The following is a 23342-nucleotide window of genomic DNA, read 5'->3' as shown; positions in this document are numbered from 1 at the left end:
GAGGTTCATGACCACTACTACATCAAGGGATTTATAGGTTTAAAACCCTAATTTTAGACTAAACAATGATTAAAGTGAACTATTTTGCTCTAATGATGCAGCACCCAAATTTATTCTCTCCGGTGTCCTCTGTCCTCTAAAACTTCAACATATCCACTCTCTGACGATTTTTAATTGATTGTTTTTAATTAATTGTATTTTTAATTGATATGTATTATCAACTAATAGCAATGACACTGAGTGAAGTTATGTTGCTGAAGAAATTAAGTCATACACCCCAAGCTCTAAGATCTATTATTTTAAGACACATCAGTAAGAAAGGATCTTCCAAATGACATCAAATGAAATTTTCTCTACATATGTGTTATGGTTGTGTGGTTTGATCCTACTGTGGGACTCCTGTGTATGGGAGCAGGTACTGTCTCCAACATTTTTACAGACTTTTGGAAACCTACTCCTCATTCTGTGTCACCTTGCCATGCCTTGGTGCATGAGAGGTGCTTAATCTTACTGCAACTTTGTTTGCTATGTTTTGTTGATTTCCATAGGAGACCCAATCTTTCCTGAGCAGAAATAGAGGGGGAGTGGATTGGGGGTGGGATCAGAGGGGAATGGGGAGGGTGGAGGTTGTGTCTGGGATATAAAGTAAATACATAAATGAATTGAATTTTTATGAAAATTAATCATTAGGTGTAAAAATTTAACATATCACAGGAAACAGTTTTGAACACACACACACACACACACACACAGAACATATGTTGGTAAAATGACTACATTTGTAAAATAGAATTACGGTATGTCTTTGATACAAGAAGGTGGAAGATATGCATATGTTGTGATTTCCAAATAGAGTAGAACATTTATTCATTTGGTTGCCAGAGTTTAATGCCAGTAGATAATTAACATACCAAAAAATATCAAGGTGTCCTCTTTAAACTTAAAAGCAAACAATAATACCAAAAAGAGAACAACAATCAAAACAACAACAAAGTAACAATATCATCTAGGGCATCTTCAGAAGGATATGCAGTAATCTGAACATTATTGCAAGAGCGAGGCTGGTGTCTGTCACTTTTTCCACCTCACAGTTTGGTGTTCAGTCATCCTGTTCAGGGCACTAAGGTTAGGAGCAGTCCACTTCTGATGTTCTGATGAATGCCCTCAAGACTGATGGCTGTTTTCCAGACTCTCCTTGCTATTCCTTAACTCTGAGGCCTCAAACTTGAAGGGAAGAATGTTATATTGATTAGAAGTGTGCCCAAGACTTCTGTCCACCTCATATGCATGTGTCTTCAAGCAGAGAGGGAATATCAGACAGTTGCTTGGTCAGAAGATAAAACCAGAGGCCCTTTGGATAAGGATGTTAGTATAGACACCATACATAACAGAAAAGGAAGATCTGAAATTCTCTTGGCCAGATGTGGAGTTTGAATACTTCATTAAAGGAAAAGAGTATGTATGAGACACCCTTGGTCAATGGGAACACTATTGAAGGCCTCATATTCAGACATTAAATGTCTCCCACATAAGTCAGAAATGTACAAATAGGGATCAAAGGGTCAGAGGTGAGAGGTCGGAGGCTTGCCAAGGTGCATGGTGAAGAAGGGGGGAAACAAGTGCCATGGAGAAAATACAAGGACCCCAGGGTCAGTTGGGAAATGTTTGAGGGCGTCTTGTGAGGTGTGTGGCTATCTGGGGCTATTGTAGATATAGACTAACATGTTGGATTGGGTAAAGCTGGAAATCAGCATACGCACTGCTTGACATGAGATCAAGGTCTCAGCTCACCTCATACAGTGGAACGCATTCCAGGAACTTCCTTATCATCTTCCAGCTCTTCATCGGAGACTCAAACATCTGTCCACTGTAGTGAATGTGTGGTAGGTGAGGCAGCAATCTGAGTATTTTCCAAATGCCTGCATGAGAGTCCCAAGCTGGCTCTCCTTCTCAAGCATATGTTCAGTTGCTCAGATCTAGGTTTGAATGATGGGGACCACATTTTATTAATTTTGACTCTGAGGCAGTTCTAGACTCTACTTGCAACAGATAGACTTGGAGACTTTAAGCCTGGGATGTCTGGAGAAGTCATTGTTTGAAGAAAAATAGTCTATGGTCTCATGTTTGGGTGGGGGAATGTCTGAGGCCACTGAATCAGAGGAGAAAACTGTGAGCTCTCCTTGAATAGAGAGGCCTATTTGAAGACAACTTGCATAATGAGAAGATCTGAGGCTGTCTGGCAAATCATAGGCAGTAGACTTAAACTCCTTTGGTCACATCAGAATGGTATGTGGCCCAATAATATGGACCTAGTAAGTTTAATCCCACAAGGGCATATTCAGAAGATCTAAGACCCCATGCAGGTTGGTAGACTGTACCTCTCTATTAGAGCAGGCAGGTCTGAAACCCTTTGGTCAGAAGACAAAACTTGGAGGTATACTTGGGAGAGGGGATAGTCTAAAAGCCACAACAGTAAAAAAAGGATACTCTCAGGCTTCTCTGCATAGGTGGAGCATATCCATGATGTGAGAGTCCCCTCTGTGTGCTGTGATTACCATTAATAAATAAACTGTTTTGGACCTACAGCAAGGCAGAACTTAGGTAGGCAGAAAAAGCCTAAGTGTACAGAAGAAGAATTCCTGCTATCAATTTGGGAGCAAGTGAAAGATCTAAGACCCTCTTACTTAGAAGGAGGAGTCAGAAGCTCCCTAGGACAGGGTGGAATAATCTCAGCCTCCCTTGGTCATATGTCTGTGACCCTATTGGGGAGAAGCTTAAACATGAATGATACCCTGAGAAATAGAGAAAACCCAGGCACTCACTTCTTCCTTGGCACCACACTTGAAATCACAATCTAGAATACACATTTTATGAATGTCCATGTCAGGCATGTCAGCAGTCTTAGAAGTCTTCTAAGAGGCTGCACGACAGAAGTCTGTGACTCAGTTTCTTCGTCTGGTATAGGTCAATCCACAAATTCTTCTTCATGTGGGACAGGAATTTTCTGTCTAAGGGACTAGAGTGAAGACATTAGTCTGTGTTACCCTCATCTTGCTGTTGTGTTCAAGGACCTTGGTCCAGAGAGCTCTGAGATCTCTTTAGTCAGAACAGTACTTTCCAAGCCATGCAAATTAGAAGTTATAAGTGAATCAATGGTGAAATGTCCTTGATCACACAAGGCAGGCCTGAGACACTCTTCATTGATGTGAAGGTCTAAATCTCACTATATAAGATGGGGTAGGGCCTTGGTATTTTGGACAGAAATAAAAAGGGCTATTACACCCTTCATCAAAAACATAATGTGGCAGAATTCATGGGAATGATGAGAAATATTAATGCACTCTGGTCGTAACTGGAGTTTCTGAGACATTTTGTGCACAGGTGATAGTCTACACCTATTTGTCAGAGGTGTAATCTATGGCAATGTTCAATGAAATAGGAAAGACAATTTTCCATTAAGCATAAGCATTCTGGAGCAAAGGAAAGTCCCATCTGGCCTAAGCAGCTTCCAAATCTTTTTCAGTATTGAGAATATCCATACCTTTGTGGGCTTGTGAAATGCTGAGAAGTAATCATTGCATGTTTTCAAAGTGGTTGGATGGTTATTTTCAGTCTAAGAAGCCACTGGTCAGATAAGATAATCCCATATACGTAGCACGAAGAAAGTTTGAAGCAATCCTAGACAGTTGAGAATATAACAGACATACATAGTAAAGAGAACAAGATCTATAGGCCCCATAGTAGAGATGGTAGGCCTGCGCCATCCTTGGGCAAAAGAGGATATATTTCAAGCCATCTTTGGCTTTGGGAGAAAGTTTTATTTCCCCGTAGATTGAGAGGAAAAACCAAGTATTTCCAAATAGTGTCTGATGCTATAATATGCAGAGTTAGATACTCTGAATCTCCTCTATGAAAGAAAGACATTTTTGGACCTCTTGATCAGATGGCAGGAATTTGAGGGTCCTGGAAAAAAGAGGATAATGATGACCCTTTCAGATGATGTATTGGAGGTGAAACATATTTAAGTAGAAGAGGAGAAGGTCTGAGCCCTCCTTCATCAAAAGGGAATGATTGGATCCTTGCTAAGTGAGGGTAAGTTTTGAAGGCCTTTTTGATTGGAATTTGAAAGTTTTGGGGCCTTGGACAGGTAGAGATCTTCCCTGGCCCCCTCAGTCATGCATGATAGATATCAGGCCCTCTTGATTACAGAGTGTGCATTTGAGGTCTAATTGACAGAAATAGATGGTGGTTAGGAATGGAAGACTTTGGCAGACTTAAAGAGGGAAGCAAAGTCACAAACCACTTAGGCAAAAGGGAGTATCCTAGTCTACCTTGTGCAGTGGAGGAAGGACTTCATCACAGTTTAGAAAATTCACATATTCAGAAACACTGTGGCAGTCCTGATGGCAAATTTAGCATCATTTATCAGTCATGATTGACAGGGTCCAGTTCTTATCACCCACATTGGTGTGTGCATGAAGGAGGAGACCTTCTCATTCTGGTGACTTTAATGAAACAAAGATGACCTAAGTCTCAGGCTCTGTTACCTCAAAGCAGAGCAAGATGAAGTCCCTTCAGTCACACAAGTATTTTTGAAGTGGATGTGGTTAGAGGGGAAAGATCTTCATTGTGGGAATAATTCAGAAGCCCACATGCATATAGGGGGTGATCTGAGGATCCATTGATCCTGGTCACCTTGAGAAAAATGGAAATTCTGAGATGACTTTTATAAAAACCAGGTATTCTTATGAATTTCCTTAAACTGAGAGGGACTGCCTTGGGTATTATTTGTTATAGCGGAAGGGCCTGACAGCTACTTCAATCAAAGCGGTCTTCTGACAATTAGTCATCAAAAAGGTACTGTGTGAGATACCTTGAAAATAGGAACAGTTTGGGAAACCCATATTCAGATAGGAAACTTCTGAGGTAAATCTGAACTGTGTTTCTTATAAAAAAGTGCCTGACTATGTTTGACCAAATAGCGAGATCCACTCACCCCATTGTGCAGAAGAGAAAATGCTAGTTTAACTTGAGTGGTATGGTTCAGCATCATTTGCTTCCTACTGTGTTTCCAACTTCCATGATCCATGTATTGCATCAACTGTTGGGAAGAGTACAAGAAGCAATTACAACACTCTTTCAACATGATAAGTGGTTGTGCAAACTTCAATGCTTCCTCAGGGTTGTATTGATCTGTGCTTAATCATCAATGTAAGTGATGTGGGATGTCCTTCTCTATATGTTTTTTTCTTTTTTTGGTTAATAAATAAATCTGCTTTGACCTATGGCAGGGCGGAATATAGCCAGGCTGAAAGAGATATAGAAAGAGATTAGGTGGAGTCCAGGACAGGCCATGTAGCTACTGAAGGAGAAGTACAGCAGAGTTTTTCCAGTAGGCCACAGCCGTATAGTGATACATAGATGAATAGAAATTGGTTAATTTAAGATGTAAGAGTTAGTTAAAAAGAAGCCTGGGCTAATAGGCCAAGCGGTGTTGTAATTAATATATTTCCTGTGTAATTATTTGGGTTTTAAGCACAGTCTTCATTTACATGAAATATGGGAACATTTTACATTTTTGACAGCTACATTCTAGGCAGATGGCATGATTATTAGTTTTAGTTTTTATCTTTTTTCCTCTACCTGGAATCTCATGAGATCCCATGGTTATAAAAGTGTTTTCATAGCAATCTTAGCCCCTGGGATTGGTACTAAGGTAATATGAGTCCAAGGGTCAAGTGAAATGTGTCCATGAAAGAAAGGGGATGCTCTTGGGCGTCCCAGGGTCAGTGGCTAGACCTGAAGCTCAATTAAATACAGAGTGAATGATTTGCAACACCTTTGGTCATGGAAACCAATTTTGACACCTTGTTTATCACTGTGGAATATTCCAGGCACCTTTTGGCAAAAATGGGATCTTTATAGTTTTTGTGGTTAAAGTTTGTAACCATAGCTCCCCCTTTCACTGTAAAAGCAAATCTGATTCTCACTTTTACAGTGTAAGTGGTGTAAGGAATATTTAAGCTGGGACCTATTTATTCAAAGGTAAAGTATGTGGGTTTTTGCCACAAAATGATTACTTGAAACCACCTTAGGCAAATGGGGAAGATCTGCAGTAGGCTTTGTCCTAGGAGGGAGGTCTGACATTTTCATCAGTGAAGTAAAAGGAGTACACTAGTCTGAAGAGACTGGAAGCATTGAGAGTGGAAGCAGTGAGAAAGGGAAAATTTTGTGACCTGTTTAGGGCAAGGGTATGAGTTGGAAAATGCTTGCACAGGGGGGAGAAATGTTATGCACCATCCTGTTGAAGGTGAATGTCCTTACTACCTTATTCAGTGAAGGAAGGTCCCATTACTGCACTTCAGCTTCCAACTCTTCTTTAGAGCTTGCTCATCTTGTGTTGAGTCTTGGAGAGTTCAGGCAGCAGCAAGACCATTTTTCAGTGTGCCTGGATGGCTATCAACAGCTAGGTTTCCTCTTTTTTGAGGTTGTTTTCATAATCCGTGTATGGGCAGCAGTGATGGGGTCAGTTGATTTCTAGTCATTGGATTGAAAAAACATAGCTTAGAATTCAGTTTCCTTTTCTACATTTAGGACTGGGGATCACAACCTAGAGTGGATCAATGCATTTCCCTAGCCACCAGTGCCAAATATAAATGGTTTAAATCATTTTTATTTAGAGTAGCATATTTTCAAGGTACTTCAAAGACAGAATGGAATGCTTGAGAATTTTTGATGGAATCCTACAAGGTAGGATGCAATATTATTCAAAATAACATCTCTAACGTCACCTTGTGGTGGGGAAGAATTGTCTGTATTCTGTCAATCATGTTTTAAATAAACTCTGATTGGCCATGCATGAAGTATAGGTGGGTCAACCAGACAGGAAGTAGAGGCTTGGAAATGAGAACAGGAGTATTCTGTGAAGCAGGAAGCTCCCCCCACACTCCTGCCCAGACTCTAAAGAGGTGAGATGTGACCTGCCCTGATGAGAAAGGTACTAAGCCATGTGGCTAATATAGATAAGAAGAATGAGTTAATATAAGTTACAAGAGCTAATAGGAAGCCTGACCTAATGGACCAATCAGTTTATAATCTTATGGAGTTCTCTGTGTGATATTCTTTGGGGCTTGTTGGCTGTGGGGTAGCAGGTGGGACATAAACTCCAATAGTCAGCTCTCATGTTACAACCTTGTGGAAAAAAAGAATGCATGAGTGTCCTAGAGTCAAAGACAATGCTTCCTAGTCTCCCTTGTACAGGTGGATAAGGTGTATGTACACATTTTTAATAAAGGGAAGGATGATGGCCCGGTCTGACTCAGGGTAGTTCTCATGAAAACTTCAATAAAAAAGTATATATGAGGTCTCTTGAAAACAGGGGAGAACCTCTTCTCAGAATGGGAAGTTATGAGACTACCTTGAGAAAATGAGAAATCCCGAATGTCTTTATTCACAGGGAGGAGGGTTCCAGTCATATTTGATAGAATATGCAGTTCACCCATGATCAGAAGGGGAGGGTTCCATGGCATCTTGGGCAATGGAATAAGATTCTGGCACTGAACTAGCATCCAGCTATTTTCCCCAAAGCAAACATACATACCCAGTGTGAAATCTTTGAGAGTCTAAGGCAAATCTCATAACAATCTTCCAACAGGCTAAGTGGTTATGCAAGCATTGATGTTTCCTCAGGGTTGTGTTCAGCTGTGCATATTTGTGAATAAAAGAAACAGTGCATTTTTGATTACCAAACTTGGAAACACATGGCTTGATAGCCAATTTTCTCTTTCTACCTTCTGTCCTGTGATCTTAAAGCAGAAAGTTGTGAGATCCCATTGATCACATATGTGTTTATATGCTTATGACCCTTGATCAGAGGGGCCAGCTCTAAAGCAATCCTAGTTAGTAGAGGAATGTGTGAGGTCACCAACTTTAGAAGGGAAGCTTGATGGTTCTTTAGTCTTAGGGTAGACTAAAGAGCTGAAGGTCAGAGGCTGGAGGTCTTAGACATCCCTTCTATTCAGGGGTCAGTTTTGAGTGACCTTTCAATAGAGGTTGATATTTCAGATTTCCTTTTGTGCAAACTGAACTTCTGCAATCCTCTTCCTGGAAGAAAATAGATAATTGGTTCACAAACCTTCAGGGAAGACCATGAATGTCTGATACTTGCTTGACTTGGTAGTATAATGCACTCTTGGTCTGACACCACTGCAATGAGAAGAAAAAAGACAGAGTCACTTGGGAGGAATAAGAATATATAAGGATCACGGAACACCAAACAAATATTTTAGGGTAGGGCTCATTGGAAAATGGGGTTTAGGGAAATCTAAGTCTTAGAAGAATTCTGACATCTTGTTCCATGTACTGAGAAGGAATAGGTGACTGATTAATAATAATAATAATAATAATAATAATAATAGGAATAGTAAAAATTCTGAGCCCAAAATAAGAGAGAAAACCTCTGAGACACTATTGAAAAATGAGGACAGAATCACCTTTGGGCAGAGTGTGAAAATGTCAAACACAATTCTGTTGAAGGTGAATATCCTTGGCAACTTATACAGTGGAGAAAGTTCCCAGTACTGATCATAACCTTCCAACTCTTATTCATAGTTTGTGTTCCTTCTAGGAGAGACAAGGCAGCAACTATCTAGGTCTTCTTCCAAAGGCCTGGATGATTGTTCCTGGCTAGTTTATGTCCTGTAGTTTGTGTTCAGCAGTCCTTTTCTAGACAGAAATGTTGAAGTCTTTCCAATTATATTGACTGATCGTAAGGCAGATGTCATGGGGTTCTATGCTCTGATTGTCAAACATGCCTATGGAACCTCAAACCAGAGTGGAGTAGTGTCCTTTGTTTATAGAGAGAGTCTCCCATGGACCTATGCCTGAACAGCTTGATGGAAGACCTATTAGGCCATTCATGGAAGGTTTCAGGCTCCATGTTTGAAAGGGAGAATGTTTTGGGAAGTTAGGAAAGAGACCAAAGGTCCAGAAACCCTCAAGCAGAAGATGAAGCTCCAAGGTTACTTTGGGAACTAGAAGGATAAGCCAATATCTTATTAGGTCCAAATGTCCTCACACTATGGAATACCCACGTGCTTGGGGGCTCTGAAGATTGATTTCAAGCAGAGTGCTTTTTTTCCTTTTATAATTGATTTTTATTGAGCTCTACATTTTTCTCTGCTTCCCTCTCTGCATCTCCCTTCCCCTTCAATCCTCTCCCTATTTCCCCATGCTACCAATTTCCTCAGGAGATCTGCAAGGGAAGCAGAGTGTTTCTATACTGATTGGTTGGTAGTTGCTAGCCCTGTGTCCTCCATATGCCTTTGATCAGTAGCACAGGCATAGGAGACAAAGTGGGACCACTCCATTTCTGGTGAGAATCTTAAAAGTAAAAGGGTTTAATCAGGGATCAGATTTTTACTGTTTTGTCCCAGGATATCAGTTCAGAGTGGTCTGACATCCCTTTGTTCATTTGGGCATGCCTGGACACCCAGATCAGAGGGGAAAGATTAACATCTTCACAGTTAGAGAAATAGAACTGAGGTTTCTGCAGATAAAAGTGGTTTTTCTGAAATGTCAATGTCAGAGAGTTCTTATTTGGAGTTTACATGACTAAAAGATGAACATTTGAGTGAGTCTTCATGTCACTGGCCTGGTCTGTATCCCCTTAATCAGGTGAGTTTCTATCAGTACCCTTGAAAGGAAATGGTGTGTCTTAAGTCCCCCCTTTCAAGGAAAGTAGAATATAACCATCGTCCTTGACAGGGTATTTATTGTCAGAGGCTCTCATTGGATCAATATTGTGCCTACAGTTTACTGAAGTGCAAATCTGAGACCCATTAATTAAGAATAATGTCTGAGGTCCACTTCATAATATCAGAAATTATATGGGCCCCTCACACAAAAGGAAGATCTAAGCCTTTGAAAAAAGTGGAAAGATGTAGGACTCCCGTTTTCCAGGATGAAGATCAGATATCTCCTTGATCAAAGGGAGGAGTAAGTACCCTTGTGAAGAAAGGAGTTTCTGAGACCCATGAGGCAAAGGAGATATGATCAGGATTTGAAAATCCCATAGAACCATGATAAAAATTCAATTGATTTCTATACCTCATAAGCTCCTAGAATTGCTTAACCTTATAACTCTTCTTCATAGTTTAGAATATCCATATCTTTAGCTGAATCTGCAAGAGACCAAGCATCAATATCAGGATTCATTAAGATACTCAGGAGGAGGCACAGTGTGGTTTACTCCTAAGAATTCTGTGCAGGCAAACGGAACTTGGTGTCACTGAGAAATCTATACCATGGCTACTTTACTTAAGGAAGTGTCATGAGTTCCTGGATTTGTCTACTTATCTTGACTTCTATGAACTAACCACAGGGAAAAATGCTCATTTGTCAATGATGCACTTACTTCTTCAGAGGGAAATTTATGAAGGCCATCTGGGCCAAAAGGGTATTTTACGGAGTAAGTTATCACAGAAAGAAAATATTAAGGTTTTGGAAAGGAGAGAGTTCCCAAACCTTGTTGGACAAATGGGAATGCCACTGCTTACCTGCTGTAGATGAGGAGATCCATGGAACTTGCTAGTCCTGCTCCAATTCTTCAGTGAACTCTAGAAAATTCTTTTCTCTGAGGACTCCTTTTGAGGCATAATGACAGTCAGATGGTTCTTCTTACAAGTTGAATTATAGTCCCTAGGTCTGTTCCCTACTTAAACTGTGGATAGGCTGCACAGGTGTAGACATGGAGGACAGGCACATATCTGGTGTGCAGCATGAAAACAGATGATCTTAGATCCAGGGTACTTTTTATTCTTCTGCCATGCAACTTCAATGTAGAGTTCCATGAGGTTCTTTTGGTGGTCAGAAGTGTATTTACTGGCCATTCAGTTCTGAATGACACGCTGTAGTCTCTATTAGTTATTTGGTAGACCTGAGTAGGCCATGAACACAAAGAGAAGTTCCTATGTTTTCCTGATAATAGGGAGTCAATCTCAAGTACCTGTCAACCAAGTCTGAATTTTTGAGACCTTTTTCAGTCACAGGGCCGGTTCTGTAGCTTACTTCATCAAAAGGGTTTGTCTCAGACTCCTCCAGTAGAGACAAAGGAAGCTATGTTTTCTTGTTCAAAGACATCATGTTAGAGAAACCCTCCTTTGACAAAGTATGAAAAATCAGGGTTTACTGTGGTTGAAGGAAATAAATTTATAACCCTCTTGAGATGATAGTGCATCAAGGTGTAAGCTTCCTCAATTAGTGAATTAATTTAATTTTGAGGGGTATATCTAATACATGATGGAGTTGGTAGCTGGAGGTCTGAACTGTCCTGGTTCAGGAATGAATCTTACTCTCCAGTGTAATTTAGAAGAAATTCTATGGCTCATTAATTCTAAAGGGTTTGTATTTCTGGTCTTCTTGGAGCATTGGGGAAGTCTGAGACATCTTTGCTTCTCACATTACATCTCAGGCTCCCTTCAGCATTGAGGATGTGCACAAAACCCTTGTTATGAAGTTATAAATATGAGGTCCATTTGGGCAATTAGAGAATGTTTGAGGTCTTCTGGTTCTCAAAGGAAAGGTGTGTCAATCTTCCCTTGAACCCTGAAGTGGAGCAGACTGAAGCTTTTGTTGTTGACAGGTAATAAGTTTACTGATAAAAGTTATGAGTTACTTTCAATATAGACAAAAAAGACTGAGGCCACTTTGGCCATTGGAAAAGATCTGAGACCCCCCAGTGCTGAAGGAGAGGTCAGAAGCTCCTTTCATTCATACATCTGTTTTAAAGAGCTTTGGTTCTGTTGCGGTGGGACTATAGCCTTCTTGAGAATTGGTGGAGTGAATTCTGCATCCTGGTTCAGAAGAGTTGTGCCTGAGCACCCAGTGAGTCCTGGAAAATAATTTGAGCTCCACTTCAGTCACTGGGGCAAAGGATGAGTCCTCCTGGGCCTGAAGGAATAAGTCTGAGGCCCCTTTGTCAGAAAATAATATTGGAGAACCTCTGTACAGAATGAGAATGAAGCATCCAGAGAAACAGAATTTTGAGTACAAAATTTTCTGTTTTTAGAGACAGAAAGCCTTATGCTATTTTGGGGAATGCAGAAAGGTCAAAGACTCTTGTGGGAAGCATGGAATATCAAGAGTCAATTTGGGAATTAAAGAAGTCTGAACATTTCCTGATCAATCTTCATGGGAATGTAGAATATCCATGTCTTGCAGTGCAGACAGCAGTGTGATCAGTCTTCAACATGCTAGGAGGCAATGTCTCTGGACCAAATCAGTTAACTACTTCTGTTCCTGTGATTTATTCATTTTTTTATTTCTCCTGATCAAGTTAAGGCATATATACTGGGTTTAGGGCACTGCTGGATGCTCTAATGCTCTAAAACTTCAGGCACCAGGGTAGTTTTATTTTTGGACAGAGGCTTTGAAGTCAGATGATTAGAATAAGAAACACTCAGAGCTTCTTAGACAGAGGGAGTTAATCTGTCACCCGCTAAACCATATGAAGTAAGTCTCGGGCAACATTAGTCAGAATAAGCACATGCTATTCTCAGTGGGTAATAGATTGTTTATCATGTTCTGTGTAGAAACTGTGACCTATTAATAATCAGATGGAAAATGCCTGCCTTCTTTATAGTCAAATGAACCAATCTGATGCCTCAATGTACATCTGGAATAGCCGGGAATGGAAATTCAAGGTTTAATGGGTTTTTGATGAGTAGGAAAAGTTATAAACTCATGTGGTTTATGTGAGACACAGAGTAGAAAAATATGAGGCTGGCCTGTGCATAAGATGATATAAAGATGGCATGATAACAGAGAGTATTCCCTCTTGAGATGAGCATTTTTAGAACTTCAGTTTGACAGGCGTGTAAGGTTTGAAGCCTCCATGGGCAGAAGGATTGTATTGTGGGCTTCCTGGGGCAGAAATTGAAGTTTTAACCCACTCTACATTAGAGGGCACATTTCTGTATTCCCTTTGGTGACAAGGAGGAAATCTGAGGCTCAGTGTTTTAGATGGGCTATTCTTGAGGCTCTCTCTTTCAGATTGAAACATTCTAAAGCTGCCTTGGATGGGGTGGCCACAGGAAAGTCTGAGGCCCGTTTGGTCACACTGAGAAGACCTGGTGCCTTCTTGAGGGCAGAGGTAAGAGCTAAGGCTCTTTTTTGGCAAGGGGATCCTTCGGAGATTGCATGGGAATGAACGTGAATATCTGTGGCCTCCTAGGACAGAAGGGTTACATATGGGGGTCCCATGTTCATATTGGAAGCCTGTGTCTCTTCCTTGGTAAGAAAGGGAAGATCTCAGGTCTGCTAGTTGAGGTCGACTATGTCTGAAATTTCCTTGGATAACAGGGAATGATGTGGCACTCGCTTTTGGAATTGGTGAATATATGAGTCCCCACTGTACAGGAATCCATGCCCCACTCCCCTCTCTGGCACCAGTGGAAGGTTTCTGTCCCTCTTGAACAGAAAGAGTGTGTTTAAAGTCCTTCTTTGTAGAAACAGGATGTCTGACATCATTGCATTCGGGTGATGAGAAAGACTTGACACTCCCAGTGGGACTGTCTCCATCTGGAGATGACCTGAAGCTTTCTTGGGCCTCACTGGGAGTTTTGATGACTTCTTGAGTATAAGGGGAATGCCAGAGTCTTGTTTTGGTAGAAGAAGAAGTAAGGCTGGAAGTCTCATGAGAAGAGATAGAATGTCTGAGAGTCTCTTCATGAGAGGGAGTAGTTCCTATGTCCTCTTCTGCAGACGTGGAAGCTTCTATGCTCTCTTGGGGAGTAGCGTTTGGTTCCTTGTCCCTTTTGACAGATGAAGCATGTCTAAATCCTCTTTGTGACAAAGGGAGATTCTTACAGCCCTTATGTTCTGTATGGGAAGCATGCACATCTACTTTGTTAGAGGGGGCCTGTTCCAATTTAGTTTTGATAGACCTGAAATGTCTATGATTGCCTTGGGGTGATGCAGAACTTCTGCCGCCCTCCTCATGAGACTGTGAGGATCTGCAGCCTGCCATAGAGAGGGAAGATTCTATGCATTCTTGAGGAGTAGCTTTTGGTTTCTGGTCCCTTTTGGAGGATGAATTTTTGGACTTTGTTTTGGACAAAAAGTGTAGTTTGCAGACCTCATGTTCTGAATGGGAAACATGAACATCTGTTTTGTTAGAGGGAACCTGTTCCAATTTGATTTTGGAAGATCTGGAACATCTAGGACTGCCTTTAGAAGATGGAGAACATTTGAGGACCTCCTCATGAGATCGGGAGGATCTACAACCTCCCATAGCAGAAGTAGTAGTGGGGCTCTTTTTGGGATCACTTTTAGGCCTTGCATTAACTTTGTTAGAAACTGTATCTCTGCCCTCCTTTTTGGGAGAATGGTGAAATTTCAACCCTTTTTCTTCTGATGGGACAGATTTGAGGCATGATTCTTTAGAATCATGTTTTGATTTTGTTTTCTTTGATTTCGAATGTCTGGAGCCACCTTGTGGAGAGGGAGAACATCTGAAATATTTTCTAGAAGGGGAACTAGATCTGAAGTTCAATTCTGATGATTCTGGGGGTGAGACACTCCTTGGAGGAGTAGAGGTAGAACTTGAGTTCTTTCTGACATATATGGAAGATGTGAGCCTACTTTTGGCAGAAGATGATCTTAAGACATCTAGTTCTGAAAGTGAATATCTGATATCTCCTTCAGGAAATGGAGCATGCCTTGGTATTTTTTTGGTAGAATTGAAATGTCTATGGCTTTTATTAGGATAAGAGGAATATCTCAGGCAGTCACCATGAGAAGGAATTGGAATAAAGTCGTCATGTGCACAATTGGACAATTCCCAAACCTCCGTTGAAAAAGAAGTTCCTACACCTTCTTGGGTAGATGGCATAGGTTCTAGAACCCCTTGGGATGGTTTGAGGTTTCCAAGAGTCTCATGGAGAGGTGTTGATGGCTCCAGACTTCCTTGATCATGTAATGAAGGTCCTAGAGTACATTGGTCAGAGGTCAAATGTCTCAGAGCCTCTAAAAAAGATGGTAAAGATTCCAGAGCACCTGACTCAGATTCTGAAGTCTTACAAACCTCTTTGACTGTTGGCAAAGGTTCTGAGGTTTCTGATATAACAGAAGGTTGCAGAGTCTTCACTGAAGGAGGCAGATGTTCTAAATAATCTTGGGAAATTGTTGAAGTTTTTGTAATCCCTTTGTTAGAAGATGGCATTTCTAAAATACTTTGGGTAAATAGTGGAGTTTCTAGTATCTCCTGATCTGAGTCAGAAAGTCCAAGATTTCCTGCTTCAGATGATGACTGTCCTAAAGACGCATGGTCCAAAGAAGGGCCTGAAGCCTCTTGGGATGACAAAGACGTATCTGGAGAGCCTTGAGCAGATGATGAATGTCCGAATGATTCCTGTGCTGATTTGGGCAGTCTGAGGGCCTCTTGTGAATATAATGAATTTCCTGTATAGCCTTGCTGAGAGGGTGAATCTCCTTGTATACTTGAAGATATTTCCAGACAACCTTGTACTGAGGGGGAGAGCGACCCAGTCCCAGATGCAGGTGGAGTGGGTCTCAGAGACCATTGTTCAGAAGGAGAATGCCCCAGGGATTCCTCCAGAGATACTGATGGTCCTAAAATTACTTTTTCAGATACAGACAGTCCTATGGTACTTTGGTCACAGATCAAAATTTCCAGACATCCTGGGGTAGATGGCAAAGTATCTGAAGTTCCTGGGGAAGAGTCTGATACATTATAAGCCTTTTTGGTAGATGGCAAAGGTTCTGATGTCTCTGTCATAAGGGGAGCCTGTTGTAGAATCTGCACTGAAGGAGGCAGATGTCCTAGAGAATCTTGGGCTGGTAATGCAGTGTGTATAATACCATGGGTAGAAGATGGTATTTCTAGAATGTTATGGGTAGAAGGTGGTGTTTCTGGAGGTCCCTGTAAATATTCAGATACTCCAAGATCTCCTAGATCAGATAATGATAATGATAATAACTGCCCTGAAAGCCCTTGGTCCAAACAAGTGCCTGAAGCCTCTTCAGATGACAAGGAAGTATCTGGAGACCCTTGAGCAGAGGGTGAATGTCCATCTGAAGGCATGGACAGTCCCAGAGCCTCTTGTGAATGCAATGAATTTTCTGTATAGCCTTGCTGAGAGGGTGAATCTCCTTGTACACCTGAAGATATTTCCTGACAATCTTGTTCTGAGGGGGAGAATGACCCAGTCCCAGATGCAGGTGGAGTGGGTATCAGAGACCCTTGCTCAGGAGGGGAATGTTCCAAGGATTCCTCCAGAGATACTGATGATCCTAAAATTTCTTTTTCAAATACAGATGGTGCTATAGCTATAGTAGTTTGGTTAGAGAATGAAATTTCCAGAGATCCTGGGGTAGATTGAAAAGTTTCTGAACTTCCTGGGGAAGAGTCTGTTACATTACAAGCCTCTTTGGTAGATGATGATGGTTCTGATGTCTCTGTCATAAGGGAAGCCTTTTGTAGAATCTGCACTGAAGGAAGCAGATGTCCTAGAGAATCTTGGGCAGGTGGTGAAGTTTCTATAATCCGATGAGTAGAAGACAGCATTCCTACAGTGCTATGGTTAGATGGTGATATTTCTAGAGGCCCCGGTGAATATTCAGATAGTCCAAGATCTCCTAGATTAGGTAATGATAATGATAATGACTGCCCTGAAATCCCTTGGTCCAAACAAGTGCCTGAAGCCTCTTCAGGTGAAAAGGAAGTATCTGGAGACCCTTGAGCAGAGGGTGAATGTCCCAGAGATTCTTGTGCTGATATGGACAGTCCTAGAGTCCCTTGTGTAGACAATGCATTTCCTGAACAGATTTGCTGCAGGGGTGAATCTTGTAAAGTCACTTTTTCACATGAATATATTTCTTGTAAACCTTTTTCTGTTAGTGAAGTTCTATCAGGTCCCATTTGAGATGAGGCAGTTTTCATAGACTGTTGTTCAGATTGAGAAAATTTCAGAGATTTGTGGGAAACTGTTGGTGATCTCAGTATCCCTTGGTCAGTTATAGAAGGGCCTGCTGTGCCTTTGGCAAATGTTGAAAAACTCAGTGTCTTTATAATAGATGTCAAAGTTTCTAGACACCTTGAGAGAGATTTCAAAGTACTATAAATCTCTTCAGAAGTTGGCAAAGGTTCTTTTATCTCTGAAGCAAATTGGGAAGTACCCAGAGGCTGCTCCAAAGAAGTCTGAATTTCTAGAAAGCTTTGAGCTGATGGTAAACTTACTATAGACCCTTGGGCAGATGTTTGAGTTTTCCTAACCCCTTTTGTAGATAGTGATAGTGATGTTCCTACAGTATCTTTTGAAGGTTGAGAAAGTCCAAAATCTTGTGGAGTAGATGATGAATTCTCTAAAACCTCTTGGGCTAAAGAAGTGCCTGGATCCTCTTCAGAAGATGTGAACATTCCTGGAGACTTTTGCTCAGATTTTGAATGTCCTACAAACTTTTGTGCTGATATGGAAGTTCCAAGAGCCCTTTGCACAGATAATGAATCTCCTAAATACTCTTGCTGTGGTGGGGAAGATTCTAGAAACACTTGGGAAGATATAGACAATTTTGGGCACAATTGGGCTGATAATAAAGATTGGGTGGTACCTAGTACAGATGGAGTAGGTCTCAGTGAGCCATTAGAAGGTGGAGAAAAATGAACCAATTTTTGGAGAGATGATGGTGATTCCTGAATCAGTTGGTCAGAATCAGAAGGGAACAGAACACTATGGGCAGATATTGAATGGCGTAGAGTTTCTGGGAGAGGTGGCAACGTTTCTAGAGTCATGGATGAAGATTCTGAACATTTCAAAACCATTTGGGGAGATGTCAAAGTTTCTGATGAATTAGGAGTACATTGGGAATGTCCCAGATACCCTGAGGAATGAGGTTGAAGTTGCTGAGCACCATGCACATCTAATGAACCTTCTCTATCTCTCTGGAGAGAAGATGATGTTTCTGGAGTAACTTGGGAAGATGACAATTTTTTCAATATTCCCTGGGCAGAGAGATAATGTGTATCTCCTGGGACAGATGGGGATTGTGCTACAGACCCATGATGATAAGAAGAGTCCTGTGCTTTGTGGGAAGATGTGGATTTCATTGACCTTTCAGAAGATGACACATTTCCAACTCTCCCTTTTGTAGATGATAATATTTTCAAAGCCCCTTGGGAAGATGACAATGTTTCCCTAATCCCTTTTCCAGGAAAAGAATTTTCCAAAGACTTTTGGGCAAATAATGTAGGTCTTAAATCTCCTGTGGCAGAAGAAGATTCCCCAACACTTCCAGCATATTGTGAGTTCTCTAGTGACTCATTTGCTAATGAGGAAATTTTCATTTGTTCCAGAGCAGATGATAAAGCTTCTAGATCATCTGAACTACTTGGAGCACATTCCAAAACAATTTGTCGTGATATCAAAGTTTTGAGTCCCTCCTTGGCAGATTGTAAAGGTTTCAAATTCCCTATTAAAGGTTCTAAGTGTTTTTGAGCCTCTTGGGTAGACAGTGAATTACCCAGAGACCCCTGTTCATATATAGAAAGTTGTTCAGGCTGTTTGCCAGCTAGCATATGTCCAAGAACCCTTGGACCAGATATAGAGGATTTCAGACTGCCTGTGGCAGAAAGAGAATTTTTGACATATTCAGAGTTAGATGACAAAATTTCAAGAGACTCTTGGGAAGATTTCAAACTTTCCTGAGTCCTCTGGTGGGTTGAATAATGTTTAAGAGCTCCTTCTCTAGGTGGTAAATGTTCTAAAGCATATTGGGCACACTGGTCCTCTTGTGCTAATGGTAAAGATTCAAGATGTTTTTGTTTACATTTGGCCTTTCCCTTAAATCCTTTGGCAGATAAAGAAGGTTTCAAGGCTTCCACGTCAGATTTAGAAATGGACAGATCCCCTTGGGTATAGGTAAAATTTTCTGGAGACTTTGACAGAGAAGGAGAATATCCCTGAAGGCCTGGAACAGATGGTAAATGACATACACCCTTTGGGACAGAAAGAGAAGGCCCTTGAATTTCTTGGGAAGATTTGTAATGTTCACGAGGCCCTTGGTTAGAATGGCAAGGTTCCACAATCTTTTGTTCAGATGTGAAACATTGCTGGGCCTTTTGGATAGATATAGAAGGTGACGGACTTATCTGAGGAATACTTGTAGTGGTTGATGCTTCTTTCAGAGCAGTAGAAGATGCACATACCCTTTTTGAGAAAGGCAGGAGTATGAAACTTCCTTCCTCACATGAGGAAGTTCCAAAGTCCCCTTCGTCAGAAGGATCATCTCTCAACCTCTTTTTTGTAGAAATGGAACAACCAGGGTCCACTTGGGTAGAGGGAGCATGTTTAATATTTCCCTCCTGAGAAGAGCTATGCATGAAACTCTCTTGTGCAGATGGGGAAGATGGTAAAGTGTTTTCATGAGATATGGTAGATCCTAGGGCCTCTTGCTCAGAAGGGGAATGTGCTACTGTGTCAGGTGTACATGTGCGTATTTTTACTACAGCTTCAGAATGAGGGGAAATTTCTAGAACCTGTGTAGGTGTGGTATCCTCTAAAGTTTCCTGTGCATGTGGAGTAGGTCTAAAATCCTCATGGGCAGCTAAGGAAGTTCCTGGAGCTCCTTGTGTAAATGTGGAAGTTTTAGGAACACTTTCTTCAGGTGAAGAATGTAATGAAGCCTTTTGTATAGAGATGTTAGGTTCTAGAGACAGTTTGGTGGACAAAACAGCTTCCAAGGACCCTTGGGAAGATAAGGTAGACAAAACAGGTTTTAAGGACCCTTGGGAAGATAAGGTGGAATTCAGAGTCTTCGGGGTATTGGTTGGATGTTCTGGAGTCACTTGTGGGCATGTAGAAAGACTAACATCCCTTTGTGCAGGTGGGGAATGGCCTATAGCCTCTTGTGTAGCTGTAACAGATTGCTGATACCCTTGAGGAGATGGAGAAATTTCCACAGCCTCCTGTGAAGAGTGGAGAGGTCCTGTGGGTGTTTGTGGGCAGGTAGAATCTGAAGAATTCCCTTCTCTCGATGTGAAATTTGCTACAAATTCTTGTGTACATGTGTCACATCCATGAGCCATTTCTAATGATGGGGATGAGTCTGGAACCCCATCTGCAGATGTATTCTGTCCCACAGTCCCTTTATCACATATGGTAGAACACAAAAAGTGCTGGACAGGTTGTAAATGACCAGGTAATTCTTCTGTATATGTAGAAATTTCACGAGCCTCTCCTACACATGTAGAAAATCCCAGAGACTTCTGAGGAAGAAGGGAAGGCTGTATTGTCTTAGCACCCTGGGTAGTTGTGAAGCATGCTTGGCTCATTTGAACACTCTTGGCATATCTTTGTCCTTTTTGTTTCCGATGACGAATCAGAAGGGCCTTTTTGATTGGCAGGGTATATTTAGAGCCCTTTTGGTCTGATAGGGACATTGCAAATCTACCTTGCTCAGAAGGAGGATCTAGCCTTCTCTTTTTGCAATAGTAGACATATCCATTGTCCATTTTCATATCTGGATTAGGTTTGAATTTCCCTTTGTGAGAGAGAATAGGTCTTTGACCCATTTCTCTAGATGTAGGCAATTCTGGAGTCCTCTTGACAGATATGGAAGGACTCAGAACCCCTAGGGAAGTTGAAGTGTGTGCTAGAGTACTCTGTGTATGTTGAGAAGGAACAAGGGTCACTTGGGTAGACTTAGGAGTTCCTAGCATCTCTTGTAGATATGTGGAATTCTCTAGGGCCCCTTCTGAAGATGGCAAAGGTTCTGGAATCCCTGATGTAGATGTAGATAGTTTTGTTTCTGCTTGGGTAGGCATGAGTGGTGTGAGGCTCACTTGGGGAGTAGTGATAGGGCTTGGTCCCCCCTGTGCTGTAAGGGAAGATTCAAGCCCACTTTCTGGTGGCAGACATTTAAAGCCCTCTTGCTTTGATGGGGAAGTTATAAAATTCCCTTGGTCAAAGGAGACAGGACTCAAGCTCACTTCAGCAGATACGGATGGCTTAGGGTCATTTGGGGGAGAGGGAAAACAGCCTTGGCTTTCTTCATGAGAGAGTATAGATCTCCATTCATCTTTGGCAGCTGTCATAGGTGTTAAACTTCCCTGAGGAGAGGGGGTAGGACTCAGTCCAGTTTGGGAAAATGAGAAATCAGTGAACACCCCTTTTCGAGAAAAACATCTGCAGCTCTCTTTGTATAATGGGGCCTGCTCTAGGTCCCCTTGATCAGAAGGGGCTTGTCGAAAACTCTTTGGTGGAGAATCAGAATGATTGGTGATCCCTTGGCTGGAGGATGGACTTTTGAAACCCCTTCTGGAAAGGGAGACATGTTTGATTTTCCTTTCAGCACAAGGGGGAGGTTTCTTGGATGCCTGGGAAGATAGGGAATGCTCCATAGACCCTTGATCACATTGGCTTCCTCCCAGAACCTCTCCCGTGGATAGGGATAGTACCTGAGCATCTTGGGAAGAAGTGGAAGATCCCAGAGCTCCTTGAATAGGGGAAGATGGATTCAGGGAACCTTGACATGGTGGGGAAATTACCAGTCCACGTTGGTCAGTGGAAGAGTCATCAGTAGACGGCCCAGGCTCTGTGTCATCCTCATTGACATTTTCACTGGTGTCTCCAGCGCAGTGTCTTGGAGATGTTGCAGACACTCTGGTGCCCGAATGGTCGAAGTCCATAGGCTCTTCAAACACAGTAGACATATCCAGGCGTCGTTGCACCTTCCCAGGTCTGTGCACAGAAGTTGGGGCCACTCTTTTTCTGGTGGCAGGAGGTAATACAGATGGTCTGGGTTCCCTGCTCAGTGGGTTACTCCTGCAGCCAGGAACCTCTGGAGGAAGTGGATCTTGTCCTTCCTTGATCTCTTTCAGCTCCTTTAAGGGGTCCAGGGTCTTTTTACTGGATTTAGTCTTTATCAGAGCTCTAAGACTCCGCAGTCTATCTGCAGTGCCAGTGTTGCAGATTTTGAATGTTTTGTCCTCATAAGGCTTTTGGCACCTGAACTTGTGCCGAGCCAGTCGAAGCACCCCCGGAGGTGCAAAGTCCCTCGGGAATTTGGTGCTGGTCAAGTATGTCTCCCATTGGGATGCTCTGTCATCAATCCCTTGGGGGACACTGAAGGGGGTCCCAGGCCGGGGGCATCGGAAAGGGGTCCCAGGCCTATGAGGCCAGCACTTACCCCGTTGGGATAGGATGCCATTATCCCATTCGGGGACCCAGAAGGGGGACCCAGGACGGGGTCCACTGAAGGGGGTCCCCGGCCGGGGAGGCTGGGAAATCTGTGGTCTCTGGTCAGAGTGTGATGGACCAGCTGAGGCTCGCTGGCCTCTCTCCACAGGTTTGGCCATTTAGCCAATAAGATAGTTGAAAAGTAAAAAGGGAAATGACCCCTCACAAGGGGCAGCGAATGTACTTGCTGATGGTGACTCTCCACAAGCAGCAGCTGAGCAATATCCTCAGACAGAGAGGCTCTCCTTCCCGAGAACCGTGGACACGTCTGGTAGACGAAGCGCACAGAACTCGAGTGACAGTTGTCCTCAGAATTTGAGGAAAGCTCGAGAACTCCACTTGGAATGGATGACCTCAGACCTGCACGGGCCAATCCCGAGCTGTCTCAGCTGGTGGTTCTACGTGTGCTAGCCAGGCAAACATCCGAGCTTTCTGAATGAGGGCACCTTGGACCCTCTCTTCTTCATTAGGGTCGAGAGTGCTAGGTGGTCTGGTGCCCACTGTCAGTGACCGGTACATGGACTATTGAAGAGGCAACATGATTGGGAAGGCAAAGGGTGCTCGGGAGACTTTGCTTTCGGGTTCCTCTTACACCCGTCTGGACCCGCTGTCATGACGTCGTCAGGGCTGCAGTTAGGTCTGTTTGAGCCTCATAACTGAATGAGAAAGAGTGATCTAGACGTTTGCTTCTCAGAGACTGCGGGGGCCAGGCAATCACTGGTTGAGCTAGGGAAAGAATAAGTGTAGTGATTGAATATTTTGAGAATTCGCAGTACATTTCAGTACCCCATTGTTTAATTAGGTTAATTAGAGTTTTACTGTCTAGTTTCTTGAAATCTTTATATATTTTGGAGATCAGACCTTTGTCTAATGTGGGGTTGCTGATGATGTTCTCCCAATCAGTAAGTTGCCTTTTTGACTTAATGACAGTGTCCTTTGCTTTACAGAAGCTCTCAGTTTCAGGAGGACCCATTTATTCATTGTTGCTCTTACGAACTGTGCTACTTGGGTCCTGTGTAGGAAGTGCTCTCCTGTGCCCATGTCTTGTAGACTACTTCCCACTTTCTTTTCTATCAGGTTAAGTGTGTT

General features: G+C 42.3%; 1 protein-coding gene across 3 annotated transcripts; it reads right to left on the bottom strand.

Annotated features, from left to right (window-relative positions):
* Positions 1–844: 844 nt before the first annotated feature.
* LOC148117547 (uncharacterized) lies at positions 845–22533 on the bottom strand. Of its 3 annotated transcripts, none has more exons than XR_015736956.1 (8): positions 10108–10185; positions 7601–8205; positions 6328–6537; positions 4997–5101; positions 3542–3678; positions 2823–3016; positions 1792–1976; positions 845–1224 (listed from the first exon to the last, which is right to left on the bottom strand). XR_015736956.1 is itself a non-coding variant. In XM_087902807.1 (8 exons), the coding sequence occupies exon 1, from the start codon at positions 22370–22372 to the stop codon at positions 12851–12853; it is 9522 nt and encodes a 3173-aa protein (XP_087758933.1). In that variant the 5' UTR covers positions 22373–22533; the 3' UTR covers positions 845–1224; positions 1792–1976; positions 2823–3016; positions 3542–3678; positions 4997–5101; positions 6328–6537; positions 7601–8205; positions 10557–12850. The 3 variants fall into 3 exon arrangements, 2 of the variants coding, with proteins under 2 accessions (XP_087758933.1, XP_087758934.1); XM_087902807.1 differs by lacking the exon at positions 10108–10185 and adding an exon at positions 10557–22533; XM_087902808.1 differs by lacking the exons at positions 845–1224; positions 1792–1976; positions 2823–3016; positions 3542–3678; positions 10108–10185 and adding exons at positions 3915–3963; positions 10557–22533.
* Between the last annotated feature and the right edge of the window lie 809 nt (positions 22534–23342).

Source organism: Myodes glareolus, chromosome X, assembly GCF_982192425.1.
Source record: "Myodes glareolus chromosome X, mMyoGla1.1, whole genome shotgun sequence".
In the NCBI taxonomy this organism is placed as follows: domain Eukaryota; kingdom Metazoa; phylum Chordata; class Mammalia; order Rodentia; family Cricetidae; genus Myodes; species Myodes glareolus.
This window is presented reverse-complemented; position numbering and strand designations above follow the sequence as displayed.